General features: G+C 45.2%; 4 protein-coding genes and 1 long non-coding RNA gene across 6 annotated transcripts; 3 read left to right on the forward strand and 2 right to left on the reverse strand.

The window, feature by feature from the left end:
- The first annotated feature begins 402 nt into the window (after positions 1-402).
- Positions 403-4,255, forward strand: LOC133924675 (glutamate dehydrogenase 2, mitochondrial). Its single transcript, XM_062370323.1, has 9 exons — positions 403-1,155; positions 1,265-1,378; positions 2,162-2,383; positions 2,490-2,564; positions 2,652-2,768; positions 2,958-3,208; positions 3,417-3,492; positions 3,607-3,693; positions 3,786-4,255. The coding sequence occupies exons 1-9, from the start codon at positions 1,048-1,050 to the stop codon at positions 3,969-3,971; spliced, it is 1,236 nt and encodes a 411-aa protein (XP_062226307.1). The 5' UTR covers positions 403-1,047; the 3' UTR covers positions 3,972-4,255.
- A 200-nt stretch (positions 4,256-4,455) lies between these two features.
- LOC133925571 (uncharacterized) lies at positions 4,456-6,888 on the reverse strand. The gene is made up of 2 exons (XM_062371450.1): positions 6,433-6,888; positions 4,456-6,035 (listed from the first exon to the last, which is right to left on the reverse strand). Exons 1-2 carry the CDS (start codon positions 6,577-6,579, stop codon positions 4,632-4,634), a joined length of 1,551 nt encoding a protein of 516 aa, XP_062227434.1. The 5' UTR covers positions 6,580-6,888; the 3' UTR covers positions 4,456-4,631.
- Positions 6,889-7,556: 668 nt separating this feature from the next.
- Positions 7,557-9,243, forward strand: LOC133924679 (uncharacterized). Its single transcript, XR_009910835.1, has 2 exons — positions 7,557-7,880; positions 8,968-9,243. It is a non-coding gene; the product is annotated as an uncharacterized LOC133924679 (long non-coding RNA).
- Positions 7,880-8,673, forward strand: LOC133924677 (glycine-rich cell wall structural protein 2-like). Its single transcript, XM_062370326.1, has one exon. It carries the CDS (start codon positions 7,963-7,965, stop codon positions 8,410-8,412), a length of 450 nt encoding a protein of 149 aa, XP_062226310.1. The 5' UTR covers positions 7,880-7,962; the 3' UTR covers positions 8,413-8,673.
- Positions 9,244-13,098: 3,855 nt separating the features above from the next.
- Positions 13,099-16,104, reverse strand: LOC133924676 (histone-lysine N-methyltransferase, H3 lysine-9 specific SUVH5-like). Of its 2 annotated transcripts, XM_062370325.1 has the most exons (2): positions 16,061-16,104; positions 13,099-15,957 (listed from the first exon to the last, which is right to left on the reverse strand). In XM_062370325.1, the coding sequence occupies exon 2, from the start codon at positions 15,901-15,903 to the stop codon at positions 13,276-13,278; it is 2,628 nt and encodes an 875-aa protein (XP_062226309.1). In that variant the 5' UTR covers positions 15,904-15,957; positions 16,061-16,104; the 3' UTR covers positions 13,099-13,275. The 2 variants fall into 2 exon arrangements, with proteins under 2 accessions (XP_062226309.1, XP_062226308.1); XM_062370324.1 differs by having other exon boundaries at positions 13,099-16,101.
- Positions 16,105-20,562: the final 4,458 nt, after the last annotated feature.

Consider the following 20,562-nt stretch of genomic DNA (forward strand, 5'->3'; position numbering starts at 1 on the left):
TTGCCATGCCGGGGCTCTCTGCAGCGATTTCAATTTTGTTTTATAATTTTTTCACCGACAAAAAATCGGAATTCACAAAATTTCATCAAAATATTGATTATTTTTTGTGGTCTACTTTATGGTTCTCACGTATCAGTAAGAAAAATTCTAAAATTAAATATTTTGTTCTTCTCTAAAATTAGCCAAATAATTTGCAAAATTCAGACACTGAAATTTTAATATGCTCTCAGCTGCAAAACTGCGGACTGCAGAGAATCCGGGGGAGGCAGACAGAATCCTAGAAAAAAACAGAGACTTTTCAGTTCAGGCAGGTGATTCATCCGAACAAAAAAGACACGAAAAAGTCAGACACGGCACGCACTTGGCTGCCCCCCATGTAGCCCGGTGCTAATATCTGCACTGTCAAACGGGGTCCACAGGCAAAAGGAGAGTTTGATTCTAGTGGAGAGAAAGCAGAACCTAGAGAGGCCATGGAAGAAGAGCTGCATCGGTGCCGCGGCCTCTCCTAGAAATTTCCTAATCCATGACTTGCTTTGGCCTCCAAATTCTCTTCCTTATCCGGCATTAGTGCGCATTAGCAAATTTCCTTTAATTAATCTTTCCCGCTCGGAAGACGTGATTCTGGTTCCAATCGAGTTCCAGTCACGCCCCAACATTGATAGCAGTTCTGTCCGACTTCCGAACAGATCCTCCCTCCCTTCCCAAGAGTTCCAGATCGAGAAGCCAATCACTCCGAGTCTTGGGTTCAACCCAGCTCGGCGATCTTATCCTCCCTCCAGCTCCGACTCCGCCCGCCTGGATCCCTATTAATACCACGCGGTTCTTGCCTCCGATCCATCATACTCGCCGCAGTCCTTCTCCTCGATTGCCGGAGGAAAAACGCCGCCTTTTCTCTTGCCATTTTTGGCTCGCCCGGATCTTGCTCGCGTCCCCTGCGCTTGTTCCTGTCCGGCTGCTGCTCGCGCTGTTGGAAAGGCCTGTCCTTTTCGCGGCCGCCTCTCGTGATCTTTCTTTCTTGGAGCGGAGAAGGTGCCATCTTTGGTCGCCATGAACGCGCTCGCCGCCACCAGCCGCAACTTCCGGCAAGCCGCGAGGCTGCTCGGCCTCGACTCCAAGCTCGAGAAGAGTCTCCTGATACCTTTCCGTGAGATCAAGGTGGGTTTGCGCGCTTGCTTGCGCTGTGTTCTTCTTCCCGAAGCTTGGTTGTTCAGGTTGCTGACTTGTTTGTTCATGGGTTTCGTGGGGGGACGTGTTTATGTTGTAGGTGGAATGCTCCATCCCCAAAGACGACGGCACCTTGGCGTCGTTCATAGGTTTCCGCGTGCAGCATGACAATGCCCGCGGGCCGATGAAAGGCGGTATCCGCTATCACCCTGAGGTGAGGGGTCTCTCCTGATGAGATTATGTTGTTAATTCTGTCTGGTGATTTTGGATTCTTCCCAAAGGATAATACTAAGCAGAAATAGTGTAGCGGTTATGAACTCAGCATGTTTGGCAGTGATTGTTTCTCTTTCTCGTCAACGAGTCCATTGTCTCTTTTCGGTGTGGTAGATCTACAATACTCGTTTGTAAAATAGTATAGGCCTATAGGGTATTTTGTGGCCGCCTGGGTTGCCGATTTTGTCAAGCATATGATGTGAAGTTAGTATCGTTTTTATCACTATGCTTACGTTGATATTTCTTTCTGTCAAACTGTTAAAGAAACTTAATGTTTATTTTTTTATTTTGCTTTGCTTGTTGAGTCAATCTTCTAGTGACTGTTTGTGGATTCCAAAGTTTTACTGCCTGACATGCTAATGCTAATTTAATTTGTAAATAACCAACTTTGTGGTTTCTTTACTTCTCCAAATATAGGTTCAATTTGGTTTGTGTTGCAAAAAGCTATTTAAATTTTGCATTGATAATCAGTGGTTGGTTGGACTACCTGTGTGAGTAAGCAACTGCTGTCATCAGTTATTTATTTTATTAAAAAAGAACAAAAGAAAATCACCGTTACTTTTTTGCTACAAATTGCCTTTTCCTTGGTGTTGTTCTTTAATGCTAGACGATTTTCATAATCTTAGCCTTGCCCCCTGACCATAATTTTTCCTGTATTCTATTCCTTGTTTCAAAAATAAATAAATAATTGTCATACAATGATTTTCATTGTTCTGCTTGACAGGTTGATCCAGATGAAGTAAACGCACTTGCTCAACTGATGACATGGAAGACAGCAGTTGCAGCAATACCATATGGTGGAGCAAAGGGAGGGATTGGATGCTCTCCTGGTGAACTAAGTAAAAGTGAGTTAGAGCGGTTGACACGTGTATTTACACAGAAGATTCATGATCTTATTGGAACTCATACGGATATTCCAGCTCCAGACATGGGGACGAATGCACAGGTATGCCTTTTTTAAAAAAATGTTGTCGTCCTTTGTGACCCACTGCCAATTTTTTTTAGTATGGTCAGCTACTTCCCTTGATACTTTTTGTCCAATTACGACACAGACCATGGCATGGATTTTAGATGAGTATTCAAAATTCCATGGTCATTCCCCAGCAGTTGTGACAGGGAAACCAATAGTAAGTAAATAAATACGACAACAAATTATTTTCGTGCAAATAAAGTCTTTACAAAGTACAATAATAATTTAGATATCTCTTTTATAGGATCTTGGTGGATCATTAGGCAGAGATGCTGCCACAGGACGAGGCGTGATGTATGCTACTGAGGCTCTCCTGGCTGAATATGGGAAGTCCATTCCTGAATCAACTTTTGTTATTCAGGTGAGTCATAATTGACTCTCATATATCATTTGAACTACTTTTTAAGATGGTAAAAGGGGAACCACATGTTCCACATAAAGAAGAGAACGGATTCCTGCTGTCTGCCATAGAGTGTCAAACAATATATGCTATTGTCAGCATGCCAGCACCATATGTAGTTTTTCCCCTTCTAATCTGTAAATTTTGCAGGGTTTTGGTAATGTTGGTTCATGGGCTGCACAACTTATCCATGAGAAGGGTGGTAAGATAATTGCACTTGGAGATGTGACAGGCTCAATCAGAAGCAATGCTGGCATAGACATACCTGCTTTGATGAAGCACAGAAATGAGGGTGGTGCTTTGAAAGACTTCCATGGTGCAGAGGTTATGGATTCTTCTGAGTTGCTTGTGCATGAATGTGATGTTCTTATCCCATGTGCCTTAGGTGGAGTCCTTAACAGGTGATGGCTAGTGCCCTTGTCTATTGCTACCTCATTAGCTTTCTGTCAACTACTGTCGCTCATTGCTATGGCTCTCTCAAAACCTTTTCATGACCTGAGAATCTATTTGAATCTTGTTATGTATCAAATAAACTACCTTTTGATTTGTTTCCCAGCTCAGTAGTATATACTCCAGAATTGCTAATTCACATCAATTAATTTTGTGAAGGGAAAATGCGCCACACGTGAAGGCCAAATTTATAATTGAAGCTGCTAACCATCCAACTGATCCAGAGGCAGATGAGGTACACACCAGAACACTTTACAAGAATATTCATTCCAGAGATAATATCTGGAATATAGCCAATTTGGCAACCCAGTGTTCTGAACTCTTCTGACTCTTGTTGTATACACTATAGATTCTTGCCAAGAAGGGTGTGACTGTATTGCCTGATATCTATGCTAATTCTGGTGGTGTGATCGTTAGCTACTTTGAGTGGGTTCAGGTAATTGACTGATTGACGACAGCCTTTGTCACCTCATTGCAAATTTGCTTCCTTCAATCCAACACCTTCCTTATGCTACTTTGATGATGCAGAACATTCAAGGGTTCATGTGGGATGAAGAGAAAGTGAACAATGAACTCCAGAAGTATATGGGCAGCGCGTTTCATCACATCAAGGCCATGTGCAAGTCTCAAGATTGCAACCTTAGGATGGGGGCATTCACCTTAGGGGTTAACCGGGTCGCCCGTGCCACCCTGTTGAGGGGCTGGGAGGCATGAGACCATTAACAACACATTCCCGATTCGACATTCAATAATTTGTGTCCAACAATATTGAATGACCTGGTAAATTAATCATAATTCGCTGGCATGGGAGGAGTCCAGTTGAAATAATATTCTGGGTAAATGACAAATGTGTTGTGTTTATTCTCTTTTTCACTGTTACACTGTGCTAGGTTGCCATTGCCAATGGTAGTTATCGAGGTCTTGGTGATGATTATTGACAAATTGGTTGAGGCACTTCGATGCTTCACCAAGGTGGTTGCATTTTGATGTTTCAGAAAGCTTGTTTGGTCTCAACTGGTTCCAGCGGACTTGATGTATCTTGTCATTCTTATTGAAATTCAGGTCTGGGATTTGAATCCCAGAATGTGAATGATGGGCACGAATTGCAGATGAGATTCAATTCAGGTCTGGGATTTGAATCCCAGAATGTGAATGATGGGCACGAATTGCAGATGAGATTCACACCAACCGACAGTTTAAACCCATTACACTGCACAACAATAAAGCATATAGTTGCCATAATTTCTCAAAGCACTAAGCAGACTAGTTTAGCAAAAGAAAAACATACAAAAGCTATCCTCCTGTGCAATTCGATGGCTGTGATTCAAATCACGAGACACTTCATGAACCTGCCATTACGCTGTTAAGCTGGAGCTACGCGTTCGCCGCCGCCGGCATACAAGCAGGCAACGCGAGCAAACAGAACAACGGATCATCTGGTATCTCGTCAGCGGTCGGTGGGTACAGTTTGCGAGGCCGGCCGTGCGGCTTCGTCGCTACTCCATCCACGTTGCTGTCCTTGTCAGCAACTGACGCCGTGGTAGAGCCGCCACCGGCAGTCACTGGTGTCAGCTTGGGCGTTGCAAATGAGACCATACTGCCTGCCTTCTTGCCAGCAACTGTAGGGGCAGAGAGGTCACCGGTGGCCAACAGGGCCGGTTTTTGCCTCTGCCGGCGACGGCCCTTGGGTGTAGCTGACAGAGCCTTGCCGCCAGCCTTCTCGCCTGCAGTGGATGCTGGGGCAGAGCCGTGGGCAGCAATCGCCACTGGCGCTACCTTGCGAGGAGGCTGACGACGACGCTTGTACGTTGCATATGGAGCCTCACCGTCATCCTTCTTGTCAGCAACCAACGCCGGAACAGAGCCGTCGTCAGCAGACACGAGCGCCAGCTCGCAAGGCTGGCTACTGTGCTCGGGATCGGTGGACGTTGTGGAAACACCGTCGTGGTTGGCCACGAGGGCCAGGCTGAAGGATGGAGCCGCGCCGCCGTCCTTCTTGTCCATGGCCGGCGTTAGTGCAAACACGTCGGTGGCGGTCACCAGCGCCAGCTCGCAAGGATCATGGTCCTTGGGCGTGGTTGGAGGGGCCTCACCGCATACCTTGTCTCTGGCGGATGTTGTGGCAGCGCCGTCGTGGACGATCATCAGTGCCCGCTCACGCGATCGTCCATGCTCCTTGTCCGTGATGGATGGGGCGTCGCCGCCGTCCTTGTCTGTGAAGAGTGCTGCGCCAGAGCCGTCAGTGGCGCCCAGCGCCAGCTTGCGAAGCCGGCGACGGCGCCTGGGCGTCGAGGACGTCGCCTGGCTTCCGTCCTTATTGTTGGCAATAGAAACCGATGACGCTGGAACAGAGCCCTCGTCAGCGGCCAGCGGCGCTGCGTCGCGACGCTGTCCACGGCGCTTAGGCGTCGCGTACTGTGCCCCGCTGCCGCCCTTCTTGCCGGAAGGCGATCCCGGCAACGAGCCATCCTTCCGCGGCCGGCCACGGCCACGCTTGGCCTGTGTCACCAGAGACCCAACGCACGCCGCCTCGGATGAGACCACCGCGGAAGGCTCCACCGGGAACTCCACGGCCGCGGACTCCTCGGGGCTGCGCGCGTACCGACCGTGCGCGTTGAGCACGAAGAAGCCCTCGGCAACGTGCTTGGCGAGGTAGTGCCGGAGGAGCCTGTCGTGCGCCGCGGGCACGCCGGGGTACCTGGCGCAGATGAAGGCCGAGATGGAGTCCTCCGCCGAGCCGCCGTCCTCGCCCAACGCGTCGATCGCCTCTCCGATCATCTGCCAAACCAAACCAACGCGGCCACAATGTCAGCCGTGTGGTGATCGGCGTCCGCCCAAAGGGAGGGCGGACGCAAACTCCATTGCGACGCCCTTTTCCCAAAAGAGAAAAAAAAAAAGGAACTCCGTTGCTGGGCGATCAACGGAAGCATAAGCTAGTGGGGTTAAGCAGCAAGAATGGTGGCTTCTCGCATCTGAGGCGGCGATGCTTAATAATCAATTCCCTGATTGCTTCGATCAATCAGAGATTAACAGAACAAATTAATCGCAGAAATAGAACTAATTACCGGTAGTACTAACAAAGAACACTCATCTAAAGCGATATTAAAGGGAGAAAAAAGAGGAAAGGAATAAGCGAAGCGCTGTAGAAATTAATTCGCGGTGAGTAGGCCAGTACCCAGCAATAGGGTGGGTGATCCGGCGTGGGTTGCCGGTGCTTCCGCAGGGCTGCCACCGGCTGCGGTGGCGGCGTCTTCCCCTCCTGCTCCGCGGCCTTCTTCCCCTTAGCGGCGTGCCGCGCGTCCACCTCCACGATGGCCAGCATTGCTTGGTAGGGGTGAGGGAGATCGGGCTCCTCGCTTCTTGCCTTCTTTGGGTGGAAGACGAAGGGAAGAAGAGGAGGGGTTTAAAGGGGAGGGGCGAGAGAGACTGCTGCGGCGGCCGGTGGCTTGGATTGGTGCCATGCCCTGGCTGTGGTTGGGCCATGGCGGTCGGTATGGCCCGGGAAACACAACTTTTTTTAAGGACCGTATTGCCCTTGGTTTATTGTTTGTTAACCTCTCCTCCTTAATTTTTTAGTCAAAGAGCTTCATTCATTAACCAACAGTAGGATTACAATCTAGCTCTAAACAATTATGGAATGACGACGGTGCTTCAGAATGCCACACACCCTGCGTCAACACATGTGAAACCTATTTTGCACAAGCAAAATGCAGTATTATTACACGAGCGGCTAGAGTAGGTTACCAAATAAAATCGCTGGGGCACATTGTTTTGTGAGAAGAGAATGCTTTTTCTTCGCAACTGGAGGATAACAGAGAAGAGAAAATTGTTGGAAGAGGTCATCAAGACGTCGGAGGGAGTGATGTGCAAAGGGACTACTCCTACAAAGGATGGGCGGCTTCAGTAAATTTGTCAGTCACATCGACATAAATCAGTTGCAGGAAATGCATTATGCGCCGTGTATTGGGAGATGCCATCTGGGCCGAATTACCGGTGCCCACGGACCGATTCCAAGGCTAGTTACGGAAAGTTGTGGCCTCCAAGAGACGCCATGGCCGAAGAGTCGGACTGTGAGATACCCTAACTTACAGAGAGTGAACAGTAGCCATGATTTTACCTCTACGAACCGTCAGATTAGAAAGAAACGAACAACATCTATCGTCACAGTTCTAATATAGTATCGTGCTAAGTAACAATCGCCACAGTATTTTTCATGCACAGTATATTTATGATGGTAAAATCGCTGCAAAAATCATAGTACTGTTCACCATCTCACAGGAAATATTGTTCATTGTGACTTCCCTTCTTCTATCCGAAGAGTCAGTGCCCAGCCCACAGGCCACAGCCACACACCTCCGCCGTAGCCGCCTCAAGCCTACAGCTGCATGCTCGGAGAAGCATTTCAGCAGCTGCCACCATCACCACGGCCCTTCCGTGATCTCAGCGTCAGCCATCCTCGTCTTGCTGACGAGCTGATTGCTGTATCCAATTGCCCATGCGGCTGATCAGAAAGTCGTCGTCTCGGTGACAAGGCTGTGCAGGCAATCAATCAGGAAATCTGCCGCTGTCCAAAACCAAAAGCCGGAAACCCACACCAGTGTGAAGGCTTGACCGAGCAACGGAGTGAGTAGTGAGTTCCTCTTCCACTTCCAGTGCGTTCCTCTTCCACTTCTTGCAGTGAGCAGGTGTGGCTACCGCCGAAGGCATGGACGGGCCTAGGCGTCCCGCGCCAGGGCGGGGGCGGGGCCGGGGGCAGGAGGTGCCGCCTGGGTGGGCCGGCGATGCCGGGTCCGGGCAGGGCTCCAGCCCCGACGGTTCGTGGAGGTACGGCTGGGGGTGGACCTCCGGGCCCGGGGGCGGCTGGGGCTACGGCCACGGCTCGGCTGCGCAGGGTCCCCGCGGCACTGCCGAGGGCTCCGCGTACGGGTTTGGCTACGGCAGCGGCGGTGGGGGCGGGGTCGGTGGTGGAGGAAGCGGGCGTGGAGGCTTCGGGTTCGGGTTCGGCGGACGCGGCGGCGAGGGCGGCCGTTTCGGCTGGGGAGCCGGCGGCGGGGCGTTTGGCGTTGGAGGTGACCACGGGGGCTGGGGAGCGCGCGGTGGGTTCGGCGGCGGCGGGCAACGGCCACAGCGCGGTGGGCGCGGTGGCGGCAACTGAAGAAGGCCGCAGCTCTGGGGCTTACTAGTGCACTGTTGTCTGGGTCTTGAATAATGCAGCCATTTTTGGCTTGACTCCGTATCCGTAAGCAAGAGACGATTGTTTCAGTACATGTGCCCGCCGCTCAATGATCATGTTGCTTCGAGCTGGGTTGTGTGGATGTTCTAGTGGTAAAATTACGGGCAATTCTACTGTGTGCCATGGAAAATGTCTCAGTTTCATTATTTACATGCCATCACATATTCTAAATTTGCTTCCTTTTGCTTCTAGTGTTATATATATATATACCTAGGAGTACATACTAGTTTTCCTATATATATATATATATATATATATATATATATATATATATATATATATATATATTGCTTCTTGTTCCCACGGCAGGCCTGTCACGTGATGCATGTTCTCTAGCTTTCCTCTGCTCTTTTTTTTTTGGTGAGGTGGTAGTTGAAACTACTGCCATTGGGACTGGGCCAAGAGCTCATTTCTGGCTGGTTGGAGCCGCTCTTAGAACCAGACCTGATGGACTTTTTTTTCTTTCTAAAATTACAGGAAACACAAGTGCTAGTGCATTTTCAATGAAAATTGTTACCTTGATGCAATAGCAATAGCAGCTAAAGGAGTTGCATCAACATAAGCACTTTCAACAGCCAATACACTGGAATGTGAAAGAGATATTTGCATAATCAGTTTTTTAAGCAGATGCATGTAAAAGAGATATTGCAAATAGTTATCCTGATGATGCAGTACCAATAGCAACCGATTGTGAAGTTCTTATTTTCTTTTTCTTTGACCTACAATTTAAAGAATTCAAGTTAGCTAACACTAGGAACAGATTGTGAAGTACTTGTGGTATCTTCTTTTTGCCTACAATATAAAGAAAAAAAGTTACATTTTTGTTACCTTTTCTTTGGCAAAAGAGCATATGCCTCTTTTGCATATGGAGTAGCTTGTTTGCACTTAAACCACCTATGGCCATAGCCCTTGCAAAGTGGACACTGATGCTGCCCATTCCTAACCCTACCCTCAAGACCACCCTTTAACCTTTGCTTCTTTTGCATGCCTGCACATCTCCTCAGTATTGGTGGATACAAATAGAAGTCATGGGTATCCTTTGGCAACTGATATATATCTATGAGGGCAGGGATGTGGTGAGCATAGGCAGCTGCAAACTTGGCCATACTGTAGTACTCATAAACAAAATTTTCAATTTCGAGGGTCCTTATTGAAGTGATGAAACATAGGGGGCACGTTCACATGACTTGCCTGAGACTTGCCATGCCCTACATGTACAGGTCCTAGATTCTAGATCAACAATATGCCTCTTGCCACTATGTCTTTGTTGTATAATCTATGCCAATGTATTAGCAGTCCCCTGCTCTTCTCATTTAGCTTTGACACAACACTTGGTAGGATGATTTTACTCTGCAACTTTTGAGCAATCTTCCTCCTCTTCTCAGTTTTGCTTACCAGCTTCCTCTTAATCTTGTCATTTAGCTCATACGACATTAGGCCCTTGTGCTTGTTGATCCAATTGTTGAAACACTCAGCTAAGTTATCGGTCACGTAGATCACATTTGATTGAGTTGAGAACTTGCTCCTCGTCCAAAGCCCTTTGTGCCAAGTGTTCAAGTAATCTATGGAGTTTGGATTCGCTGCATACATTGATGCCATGTGCTCACTGAATTCCTCAGTTGTCCACGAATATGCAGCTGGCCAAAGATGTTCATCAAAGACTTTGCCGCAGAACTTCAACTTGAAATTTGTGACGAGATGCCTCATACATTCCCTGTCTTTTGCATATCCAAAGACATCATCAGTTGCACGATCAATCCCCTTCCCTGCATCAGAGCAAATTGTCAGGCCAGTTCTCACTTGTCTGAGACTCAATAACACCCTAGGCCACAGGATACAATCAGTTGTGACCATCAATAGTAGATGATGTTGCTAGTTGCCCTCTGTACTTATCTGTCAAGTGAGTGCTATCAATTGCTAGATAAGGCCTACACCCATCAAGAAAACCTTGTATATAAGGCTTGAATGCTACAAACATCCTTGTGAACATTCTTTTCCCCTTGAATGTCATGTGATCTATGACAATTAAACTGCCCGGACACCTTTCTACCTCTGCCTTCCAACCATATAACTTGTCAAAGCTTCCTAGTCACCATACAAGTTCTTCATTGCTTTCTGCCTCCCGGCCAAAACTTGAGTGTAGTTGATCTCGATTTTGTAGTTTTCCTTTATCTTATTCTGTAACTCTTTTGTGCCAACAATTGGGTCGTCCTTCAACCATTCTGATATCTTCTCAGCAATCCAAAATTTGGTTGCATTCTTCACCATTTTACTTCTTCTGGCACTTGAACAATCATGCTTCTCAACACGCATGGACCTTCACCTGCAAAATTAGATGACCAAAAATTCAGAATAGATAAGCAAAAAGCTGAAGAAAGCTGAAGAACAGGTCAACAAAAAGGTGAACAAATCTGCATATGCAAACCTGCATTGTCGCACTGTCCTCCAAGCTTGAGGCATGTATCCTCCAAGGGCATCATTTCTGACCATATTTAGCTTTGAATTTACAAGGTTCACTTTTATCAATTTTATACTCAAATTCATGATTTATATCGTATTGTGACATAGTCAATCTAAACTCAGTGATTGATGAGTATGTTGTACCCACTGACATTGGTGGATCGTTTTTATCATAAGATACTTGAGAAATTACAGCCTGCGCCTGCTCATCCTCCACATTCCATTGTTCGTCATCAGTAATGTCCTCCTCGACGGCCTCTCCCACCCCAGGCACATAGTCATCATCATCTGGCCCAGAGTCACTTCAGCAGCAGACTCATTACTCTCAGAACACTCAGTTTCATACCCATCAGTTAAGTATTGTTTCCCCTCATTTACACCCACATGCTCATAATGCTCAAATGGATTTGCAAGGTATGTGTCAATGAGTTCAACCTTATCTGGTTAGCTGCTGCTGCTGGGCTGACTCTGGCATGCCTTTGAGGGAATTGAGGATAATGGAATACACGGCACAATAGCATCAATAACATCATTTGGTCCAAGTACAGTGAAAACTACTTCACCCATTTTAGTTTGTTGAAAAAAAATTAAACATCACAATTAAGTCTTGATCTTTGGTCACTGGCATTAGAACACTATCAAGATAAATAGGTAATGCATGGATACACTTTCATCTAAACGCCATGGATACTTTTTAAATAATACACAACATAAGAAACACGCTTGATTATGCATTTCCAAAACCTTGCTGGAAGTGGGGTGCATAATTTTCACGCTTCGACCGTGATACTCGACCAACACCTGGCTTTGGCTTTTGCTTCAGGAGCATCAAGATCGGAAACACATTTTCTTCCATCTAATTTCCAAACAAGCACCCAATATCCACAATCCTCCCAAGCTGCCTCTGTGCTGTGCTGAACACAACTTCTCGATGAACGGCTTCACAAAATCACGAGTGATCCAGATTGGCCTTTACACGATGAAGCTTCAAGCCTTCATCCATTGCCTCTGCAAGACGAAGCCTCAAGCGCTCAGCAATGTCTGTAAGAAGCACAATGACTTCGTAGTTGTGTCATTTCGCACCGAAACTTTTGAGTTCCAAAACCAATTTTCAACAAGAGGCCTGGAGCATTCAGGTGGCAGAGGACACCTGAGCAACAAAGCTCTTCAACACAAATGGGATGCATGCCAGTGCAGCTAATAATACGTCACAAGAAGCAGGCAGCAGGGCAAGTGAATGCTGTGACCTGTATATTGCTCTCACTCAAGCTTGGCAACCGGAAACAAACTTCCAATTGTGTTTCTTTCGATAATACACGCAGAGAAGTACATCCTTTGGAGCACGCTACATTAAGCTTTGCTTTTCAAAAGCACTCTTCATTTACACAAACATCTAACCTCGGTTTAGTTATCCACATGTTCTTATTATACAAGGATGTTATGATTCGTACTCTTTGCCTCTTTGGGTATTATTCCCCCACTTGGTTCAGCCTTTTATCTAATCGATATAATTCAATTGCAGTTGCATTTGAACTTGGAAACTATGAAAATAGGAAGCAGAAATACTTTAAAAAAAACAGATGGTATAGATAGGTGAATGGTGAACACAAAGTTCACTCTTACCTTTCCATTGAAGTTTGCATCTGACTTCATCACACCTGCACGTGAGCGAAATCCCAGATGTCCAAAATCGCACATTCTGAACAAACTCAAGGAATCGTCAATACCAGCGTTTTGAAACCAGTTCCAGGCGCCAGAGTCAAATTGAGGCCATTCTAGCCAACTATTGCCATTGAGATGTCCGAAACCAAACAGTTTTGGATAATGAATCTATAAACAAAATGATTCAATAAAATTAGATTTTTCAAATTGAGATAATGAATCTATTTCATTTCATATTGCAGATCATAGACAACTATCCACATCATTTGACTTGAACTACTGCAACATTATTGTATGGTGATATAAAATTATCATGCTCTTGGACGACGCAGTCATAGCAATACCCACAGACTATCCTCACATATAACTTTATAATAGTTAAGCACAGAGCACCTAATAAGGGATGAAAATTGTCAGAAAAGAAAACCTAAATAAATTTATTATCCTGTAGCACACGCAAAAAAATGTCTTCATAATGAAAGGATCTACCAAGCAAACAGATTTTTTATTTACGAATAGCAGGTTGGGGAAAGAAGGAAAACCTTGAACACATCGGAAACCAACACATCGATGTACATTTTATTTTTCTAGACATAAAATAAGCTAGAAGCAGATTCAATGAAACAAGTCCAATTATTCATCAAGAAATTGCACATTCTAAACCTAATACAACCAGCCATCGCACTCAACAGAGCCACAAAGGCATTTTTTCTTCTTGATTTTACCATAGGCGTCATGAACCTGATCTATTGTATAGTTGTAGTGGTATGCTAGTTCTTGATGGGGTCGAATATCATCACAGGCAAAGAACATGATATGAGGTACACTCTTGTCATCATGATCATAGAGGACGTTTTGCGCATAGAGGTTGGGGGTGCAACTATGATTGATGAATTTTGCAAAGTTCCCCATCTCAGATGCATCAACAGCAAAGCCAGCTTCGTCATCTTTATCCGGACCCTTCTGAAGTGAGGGTATAGATCTTGATAGGCCCTCCCAAAGTGATTCATCATAATAATTGTGACCAATACCAAATAAGTACTCGTCAGTGGTCCTTTTTTGTGCCTCTTCATCCTCCAACACTTCCCCTATATATTCACATACAAAGCTTCCAGATGGTATGAAATCAAGAGTTCTCACTCCCCAACCCATTGATTTTGTTTTGAAGACTTGCAGCCGAAATTTGATGCCATGTTGGCCAACTCTATTATGACATGAAGGAGGGCACTCGCAAGAAGGTCCACACTCATAAACAAGAGGTTTTGCTTCTACGATACGGCCTTTATCATTGAAAGGGATCTCCCCACCATTTTTCACTGCACATGCACACTTTTTTGAGTCTGAGCATCCACCAACACATCCACAACCTGTTGGAGGAGTTGGCTGATAGTTACGGGGATATCGAAGGCGTGAAATGTAGCGATAGGGCATTGGGTACTCATCAGATATCGAGTTAACAACAGATATAGGGATCCTCTCCAATCCTTGGGATAGATCTTTCATGATAATGCCATCATTTGATTCAGCCTTTCCTGTATTTAGAATTTCTTTGATATCAATGTATTTCTGCCCTTCCATTCTCCTCAGTTGGAACATATATACATAACGGTCTTCACACTCTTTCTCCCTCCAGTACTTCTCAATTAGATATAAACCCCCGTATATATAAGTAGGAAATTTCTTCTTTCGGCAGTTTTTATTAAAATGAGTGATGAACCCATGGATAACACGGACTGGTGTATTAGTGTCTATACTCTTCTTTAGTGCCAGGTTGGTACCCTCTATCTTCCGATTGCCTGTAACTGCCGCTGATCCAGAAAACACTAAGACATCTAAATTATTCTTGACATCAGAAGATTGTGCATATGACACAATGCTAACAGCTATACAAGTCCCATCATCTTTCTTAATATAATCAACACCTACCCTGTGAGGGCGATGGAGACCGACAACACAAAGCTCTACTCTCAAATGAAAGATATCGCCAGCATGGATTCCAGGCACATTGCCAATATATTTCTTATCATCACACTCCATGGAGAACCGCTCCCTGAACATTTTGTAAGCCTGTAGATCAGGCCGCTGGTTAAGCACTGCCTCCCTCAAATTGTCTTCTTCTTCATCTAAAAGCTCCCGATAAATTAATCGGAAATCCTGCAGAGATCGCATAACGCTTTCTCTAGCAATAACACTTCCATTAATTGGCATCGCTTTATCATGATGATCATTGTTAGTTTTCCTCTTCTTATATGCAGTACCGGTCTCCTTCTGACCTTTCACTGAGGAGAAGTCACACATAGCTGAAACTCTAACACCAGAATGAGCACTTGCATAACACCGCACAGTACTTCTAGTAGCTGGAGTGCACTGTGTTGAACTGTCCTCAACCCTATATGCTGGAAGATCAGGAGATCCATTATCGGAGTCAAAAGCTTTGGAGAATGATCGCTTGTACCCGACCTGGAACCTCCATGGTACGACTACCTTCCGCCCCTTGCGGCAATACATTTCATTACCATTGCTGCCAGGACCTGCCACGCTGCAACCTTTGGCTGCTTTGTTGCTCACATTGGCAGCCCCATCTCCCATGCTACACGGCTTTGCAGTGTGGCTAGCCGAATCTCCCAACCCACCATTTCCTTTCGGGTCCTCCAACCTGCTATCTGAAGCAGAAGAGCCATAGCTCTTTGACCCAGTCCCATTCACAGACTTCTTCAAAACCTCAGAAACACAATTCTCCACTCCTACATTGCTCTCAACCCCCATAGGGTCACAAGCTCCAGAAACGCTGCTGCCACCGGTACCCCTAAGATCCTGCATATCAGTATCCTTCACACTGCCATTGCAATTGGACCTTCCCGAATTGTAGTCCTCTCTAGCTCCGCCAACACCGGCACCGCCACTATTTCCAGTACCTTTCAATGGGGAGCCTTCCACAATGCCATTGCTGCCGGACTTGCTCAAATCACAGACATATCCGGATCCAGGGCGGTCGCCATTCTCCACATCATCCACACCAGGGTTCTTCACACTCGCACTGCGTGTGCATCTCCTTGATTGCCGCTCCCCTCCACCGAATCCCCCGCTCTTGCCGACGGTCGGCGCCGCACCCGATCCACAAAATTTCGCGCCCGGGACGGCCCCCACGGGACTGCCGCCGCCACCGTTGGGCGCGGTGGCGTCCTTGACCGGCCGCCTGACGAAGCCGGGCTGGAAGCGCCAAGTCGCGAGCGCCTTGTACCTCCGCCCGCCGGCCGCCCTCGGTGGCACCACCGAAGCCTCCATCTCCATCCAACGCCGCCGCCGCCCGGGCTCGGACTCACCACAAGACCCCTCCGGAATCCTCTGCCCCATGGACGCGGAGGGAAAAAAAAGGACACGATGCCTCAGATCTCAGGACGAATCAAACGGAAGGAACCGACCAAGCGGGCGGGCGAGTTTGGCTTACCAACCGGAGCTCGGTTACCTCCAGGCTCCAGCGGCGGAGGCGGCGCGCGAACGGAGGGGATTCTGGGCAGGATTTGGCTTACCAACCGGAGCTCTTACCTTCGGTGGTAAACCAAAAATCGTAGTTACGTGGTAACCGGTTAAAAATTTAAAAAATTAAATAAGAAAATGGGTGGTTGTACTTTCATCGACGAAAGAATGTATTTAGTAAAATTTGAAATTTGGAGAAAATATTACGATTTTAGTCGATCGGTTTGGATCGATTACCAAGCGATTTTTACGATTTATTTAGCGGTTTTTTTAATTTTTTATATTATCGGTAATCGCTCGGTTTTTTAAGTAATCGCTCAGTTTTTTTTATTTATCGAGCGATTTTCTTTATTTTTAGTGAAGTTAAAAAAACTCAAAAATTATCTCAATCTTGTAAAATCAATGACTAATTTATCTGAGTTTCAAATCAAATAAAACAAATTTTGTTGATTTCCTTGTAACATGATCTACATAATAAAAGTATTTATACTCAGAAAAAGGTTCATTTTTGTGAGAAATTGTATTTGTTAAACCAAGTTAAATGTATAGTTTACTCTTTGCTAATCCAAAAATCATGAAACTAATTTTGTTAGTCTTCTTACATGATCATATATCTTTTAAAAATACATGAACTTATGAATTAATTATTGTAACATGCAGGATTGTGTAAATGTGTTGCGACTAGATTAATTCATAACTGATCCATCACACCTCAAAAATTAGTGAAACCACTTTTATTAGTTTATTTATACTATGATTTACGTAGAAAAAATAATGGTAGATATGAAAAAGTTAATTACAATGTTGTTTCTTAACATATTCATTTTATGCTTGTGAACTTTGTAAAAATCATAGAGAAATTAATAAAACTCTAAATAAAGTGAAATCAATTTTAAAGATTATCTTAAAATACATTTTAAAAAAATATGTGTTTGAATGTTAAACTTTTCCTTAACATGAGTTAATAACTGAGCCGCACGTTTCAATTTTTTTCATTTTTTTCAAACTTCCTCCCTATAGAATATGATGCAGACGACATTAGTTTTGAAAATATTTTTCACAGAAAGTCTTAGAATTGTGTCTAGTTTTTTTTAAGATTTTTTTGAATTCAAATTCGGTTACCATTTGGTTTGTGAATCCGATTGAAACCAAACCGAACCGAGATGGTCAGTTATCACGATTTTTACTCGGTTACTGTCGATTTTTTAACCCTGGTTCCGGGGCGAGGGCGGGGAGGGAGCACGGCGTCGGCTATCCTTCATGTAATGGTGGAGCAGAGTGGGAGCAGGGAGTAGAGACAATGGGTCCCTAGTCCGGTCTCCCTCAACCGGTGAAAGGGTTAGGACTTATATGGTAATTTATCTCTATTACTTATTTATTTACGGATAAATATTCAAATAAGCTAAGAAATAGATAGTATTTTATACTCACGGTTATGTTTATGTGAAGAAAATATATCCGACAGGTATGGATATAGGTAAAATATATCTATATTTGCAAAACTCGTTTACCTGAAAAAAAAGTATAACAGGTGAGCTCAATTCTTCAATCTCTTTGTCTTCCTCTCCCTCTCCCCATCCCAATCCCGGTCTTTCTCTCCCTCTCCCTCTCCCCAGACCCCGATCCAGCAGCTCGCCGCCGCCTCCCTCTCCTCGAACCTCGATCCACCCAGCTCACCACTGCCTCCCAGCAATCCAGCTCCACCCGGCCACCCCACGCCTTCACCCCACTCAACATGTCGCCACCTCTCGATGACCCAGCCCCAACTGGCCACACCGCGTCACCACCCCACCCCCTCATCGCCTGGTACATCTTGTCTTTCGGCCTCGAACATCTTCTCATAATGCTTATCTCTCACATCTAGGGATGTAAGTTTTATATTTTTCAGTCATGGGTCAATTCAAAATTTTAAAAATAAACTAGAGATTCACAGCATCTAATTAAGTTAAAGAAAAAATAAACTAAGTGCTGACCTAGAACTATCGCAGATGGTAAGGTCAACGTTCAGCGACGAGACTTTCTTTTGTTTGGGAAGGGTTTTTCGATGGCCCCACCCCCATGATGTTAGGGTTTTAGGGTAGATCTGGGAATGGGGGGGTAGAAACACCGTCACAGATGGGAAGGGAAAAGTGACGCGATCTGTTGACGCGCCACTTGGGTGAAAGAATGAAAATAGATGGACACCGGATCTTCGTCGAACCGTTGAAATCCATCGACTTAATTTTATGCAGCTTCAAGGCACCTAATTAATAGCATCTCCCTTTTAATTATCTTTACAATGGTTTCTTACAAATTTCTCGCAAAAATTTAATACTAAATTATTCGGTCAAATACACTGCTATGTGAATCCTTGAAAATCATATTTCATAGGCGGTATTTTGCCGCGTTAGGGGCTGACCGGTCATTCCTTGCGTTATTCATTTGCTTTCTTCTTCTTCTCCTTTTTCATTTGTCGCATACCAAGAGAATGGAACCACTGCCGCACAGTGCTGTCGCGAGCTTAATTGGACACGACAACGTGAGCACCATCGCCGAGAGCATGCACTCGACCTCAGTAGCCATGCCACCGCCGGTGAACTTTAATCATGTGCCTCACTACCTCCTAGGGGTCACATGATTGAAGTCCTAAAGCTTTGCCCCGGCATGTCGATGTCTAGCCGTGAAACTACACCAAACATGTCAAGTTGTAATGTTTTGGATCTTCATATCAAGAGTTGTGATTTTGATTTCAAATTTTAGAAATTTTCTAGTTGTAAGTATAGGTTTTCATATTCAAGCATGGAATCTTGAGTTGTCTGTTTTTTCCTTCAAAGCTAGGGCCTGTGCATTAGCTAACGGCCGCGGCTTCTCTGTCTCCTAACCCTGTGCCGATCGGTGTTCCTGCGCATGTGGAGGCAATCCTTTTGCCCCCCTCCAGGAGCTGGGCCCTCTAATTCCTCCGTCCACCGTCGAACGCCAGAACAGAACGGAGCCGTCAGCTTGTTCCGTCACACACTATCATAATTACGGAAATTAGGAGGTATTGATGGAGGAAAAACCCCCCGCCAAACTGGAGATATTGATGGAGAAAAAAGGCGCCAAATAGTTAATGTGGCGCCAATCACAATAGATAACTTCCATCTAATTTGCGACGGCACGATAATTCAGATTAACATATTCATCACAACAGCATGGCGTCTCAGCCAACTCTCTCCAAGTCTAACAAGGACAACAACATAGAAGTGACAGCGCCATTACTTCCACAAGTACCAAGCATCATCATGTCACCTGCTGCTCCTGCCACATCTTCACCAAATTTCTCTGGGATCAACAATCTTCCTGGTTACACAGGAACAACAGAGTTAGAAATTGTAAGATTTCTTATTGTATTATCATTGCAAATGCTTTATCATTTCAAACACATCTATACAGATGAATTTTACTTTCCCTTGGAATTTTGTTTGATTGCTAACTTATTCCACATGAAACTTACTACAATTTTTCAGGATTATGGCAAAATTGAATCTATTCAAGTAAAAAATTGTCTGGAAGGCAAGATTCCAAAGGTTGGAATGAAATTCTACACTGAACAAGAGGCGTATGACTTTTACAACGCCTATGCTCGAGATAAGGGTTTCAGCATTCGAAGGAGCAGTTCCCATAATGTGAAAAATACTTCCACAATAAAGAATAGAACATTTTGTTGTTCTCGTGCAGGTACTGAATTCAATTTATATTTGTATTGGTATGGTCATGGTTTGGGGAAACTGTGAGGAACCGTCCAAATAGTATTCTAATTAATCATCAGGAGGATCATTATTCATAATCACAACCTCGACGATTAACCAGAATACCATTCCGGTAGTCCCGGCACGTGTTTTGTGCCCAGGATCGGAACACATGCCTTCCAACTCAAATATCCCAACACAGTTTAATAGAGAGCAAATAATTAACTGGATTACCATTGTTAAACAAGCAACTGCTTCCACAATTTACAACAAAAGAGGAACAACGACAACTACTATGCAGCGGAAGAAAAACCTATACAACAAAAGAGTATGGAGCCGTATGCCCTTAGGCTCCATACCAAAAGCGCCGGAGTTCGGAGTAGAAGGTGCTACTCCTGCCCGCCACCCTGATCGGCAGGCACAAAGTAGCCGAACACTGCCTCTTCATCGCCAACCTGCGAACCTGGAAGCAACTTAAGGGCAGCACCCTTAGTACGAAGGTACTAGCAAGTCTTACACAGTATGAGTATATATATTCTCGACTCCAAGGATCATGCATTTAAAGCTGTAGCAAGGATTAAGACATGTTTAAGTTCATTAAGCGGTAAGCAACCTAGACTCTAGGTGTAAGCAACTGACTTAACCAACCACCAACTCAAACCCTGCCAACCACCTGATCAAAACAGATATGTAACAACAAGTGTATAAAAGTAAACCATTCCCACCAAACCACCAACCACATACCGACCAAACCACCCCAATCCAA

This window comes from Phragmites australis, chromosome 7 (genome assembly GCF_958298935.1).
Source record: "Phragmites australis chromosome 7, lpPhrAust1.1, whole genome shotgun sequence".
Classification (NCBI taxonomy): Eukaryota; Viridiplantae; Streptophyta; class Magnoliopsida; order Poales; family Poaceae; genus Phragmites; species Phragmites australis.

Excerpts from the sequence above, each read along its gene's own strand:
- LOC133924676 (XM_062370324.1), bottom strand. The coding sequence starts at position 15,966 with ATGGGGCAGAGGATTCCGGAGGGGTCTTGTGGTGAGTCCGAGCCCGGG.
- LOC133925571 (XM_062371450.1), bottom strand. The coding sequence starts at position 6,579 with ATGCTGGCCATCGTGGAGGTGGACGCGCGGCACGCCGCTAAGGGGAAG. Across the intron at positions 6,036-6,432 it reads ATCACCCACCCTATTGCTGG|ATGATCGGAGAGGCGATCGA; the intron begins GTACTGGCCTAC and ends TTGGTTTGGCAG.
- LOC133924677 (XM_062370326.1), top strand. The coding sequence starts at position 7,963 with ATGGACGGGCCTAGGCGTCCCGCGCCAGGGCGGGGGCGGGGCCGGGGG.
- LOC133924675 (XM_062370323.1), top strand. The coding sequence starts at position 1,048 with ATGAACGCGCTCGCCGCCACCAGCCGCAACTTCCGGCAAGCCGCGAGG. Across the intron at positions 1,379-2,161 it reads GTATCCGCTATCACCCTGAG|GTTGATCCAGATGAAGTAAA; the intron begins GTGAGGGGTCTC and ends TCTGCTTGACAG. Across the intron at positions 2,769-2,957 it reads AATCAACTTTTGTTATTCAG|GGTTTTGGTAATGTTGGTTC; the intron begins GTGAGTCATAAT and ends TAAATTTTGCAG.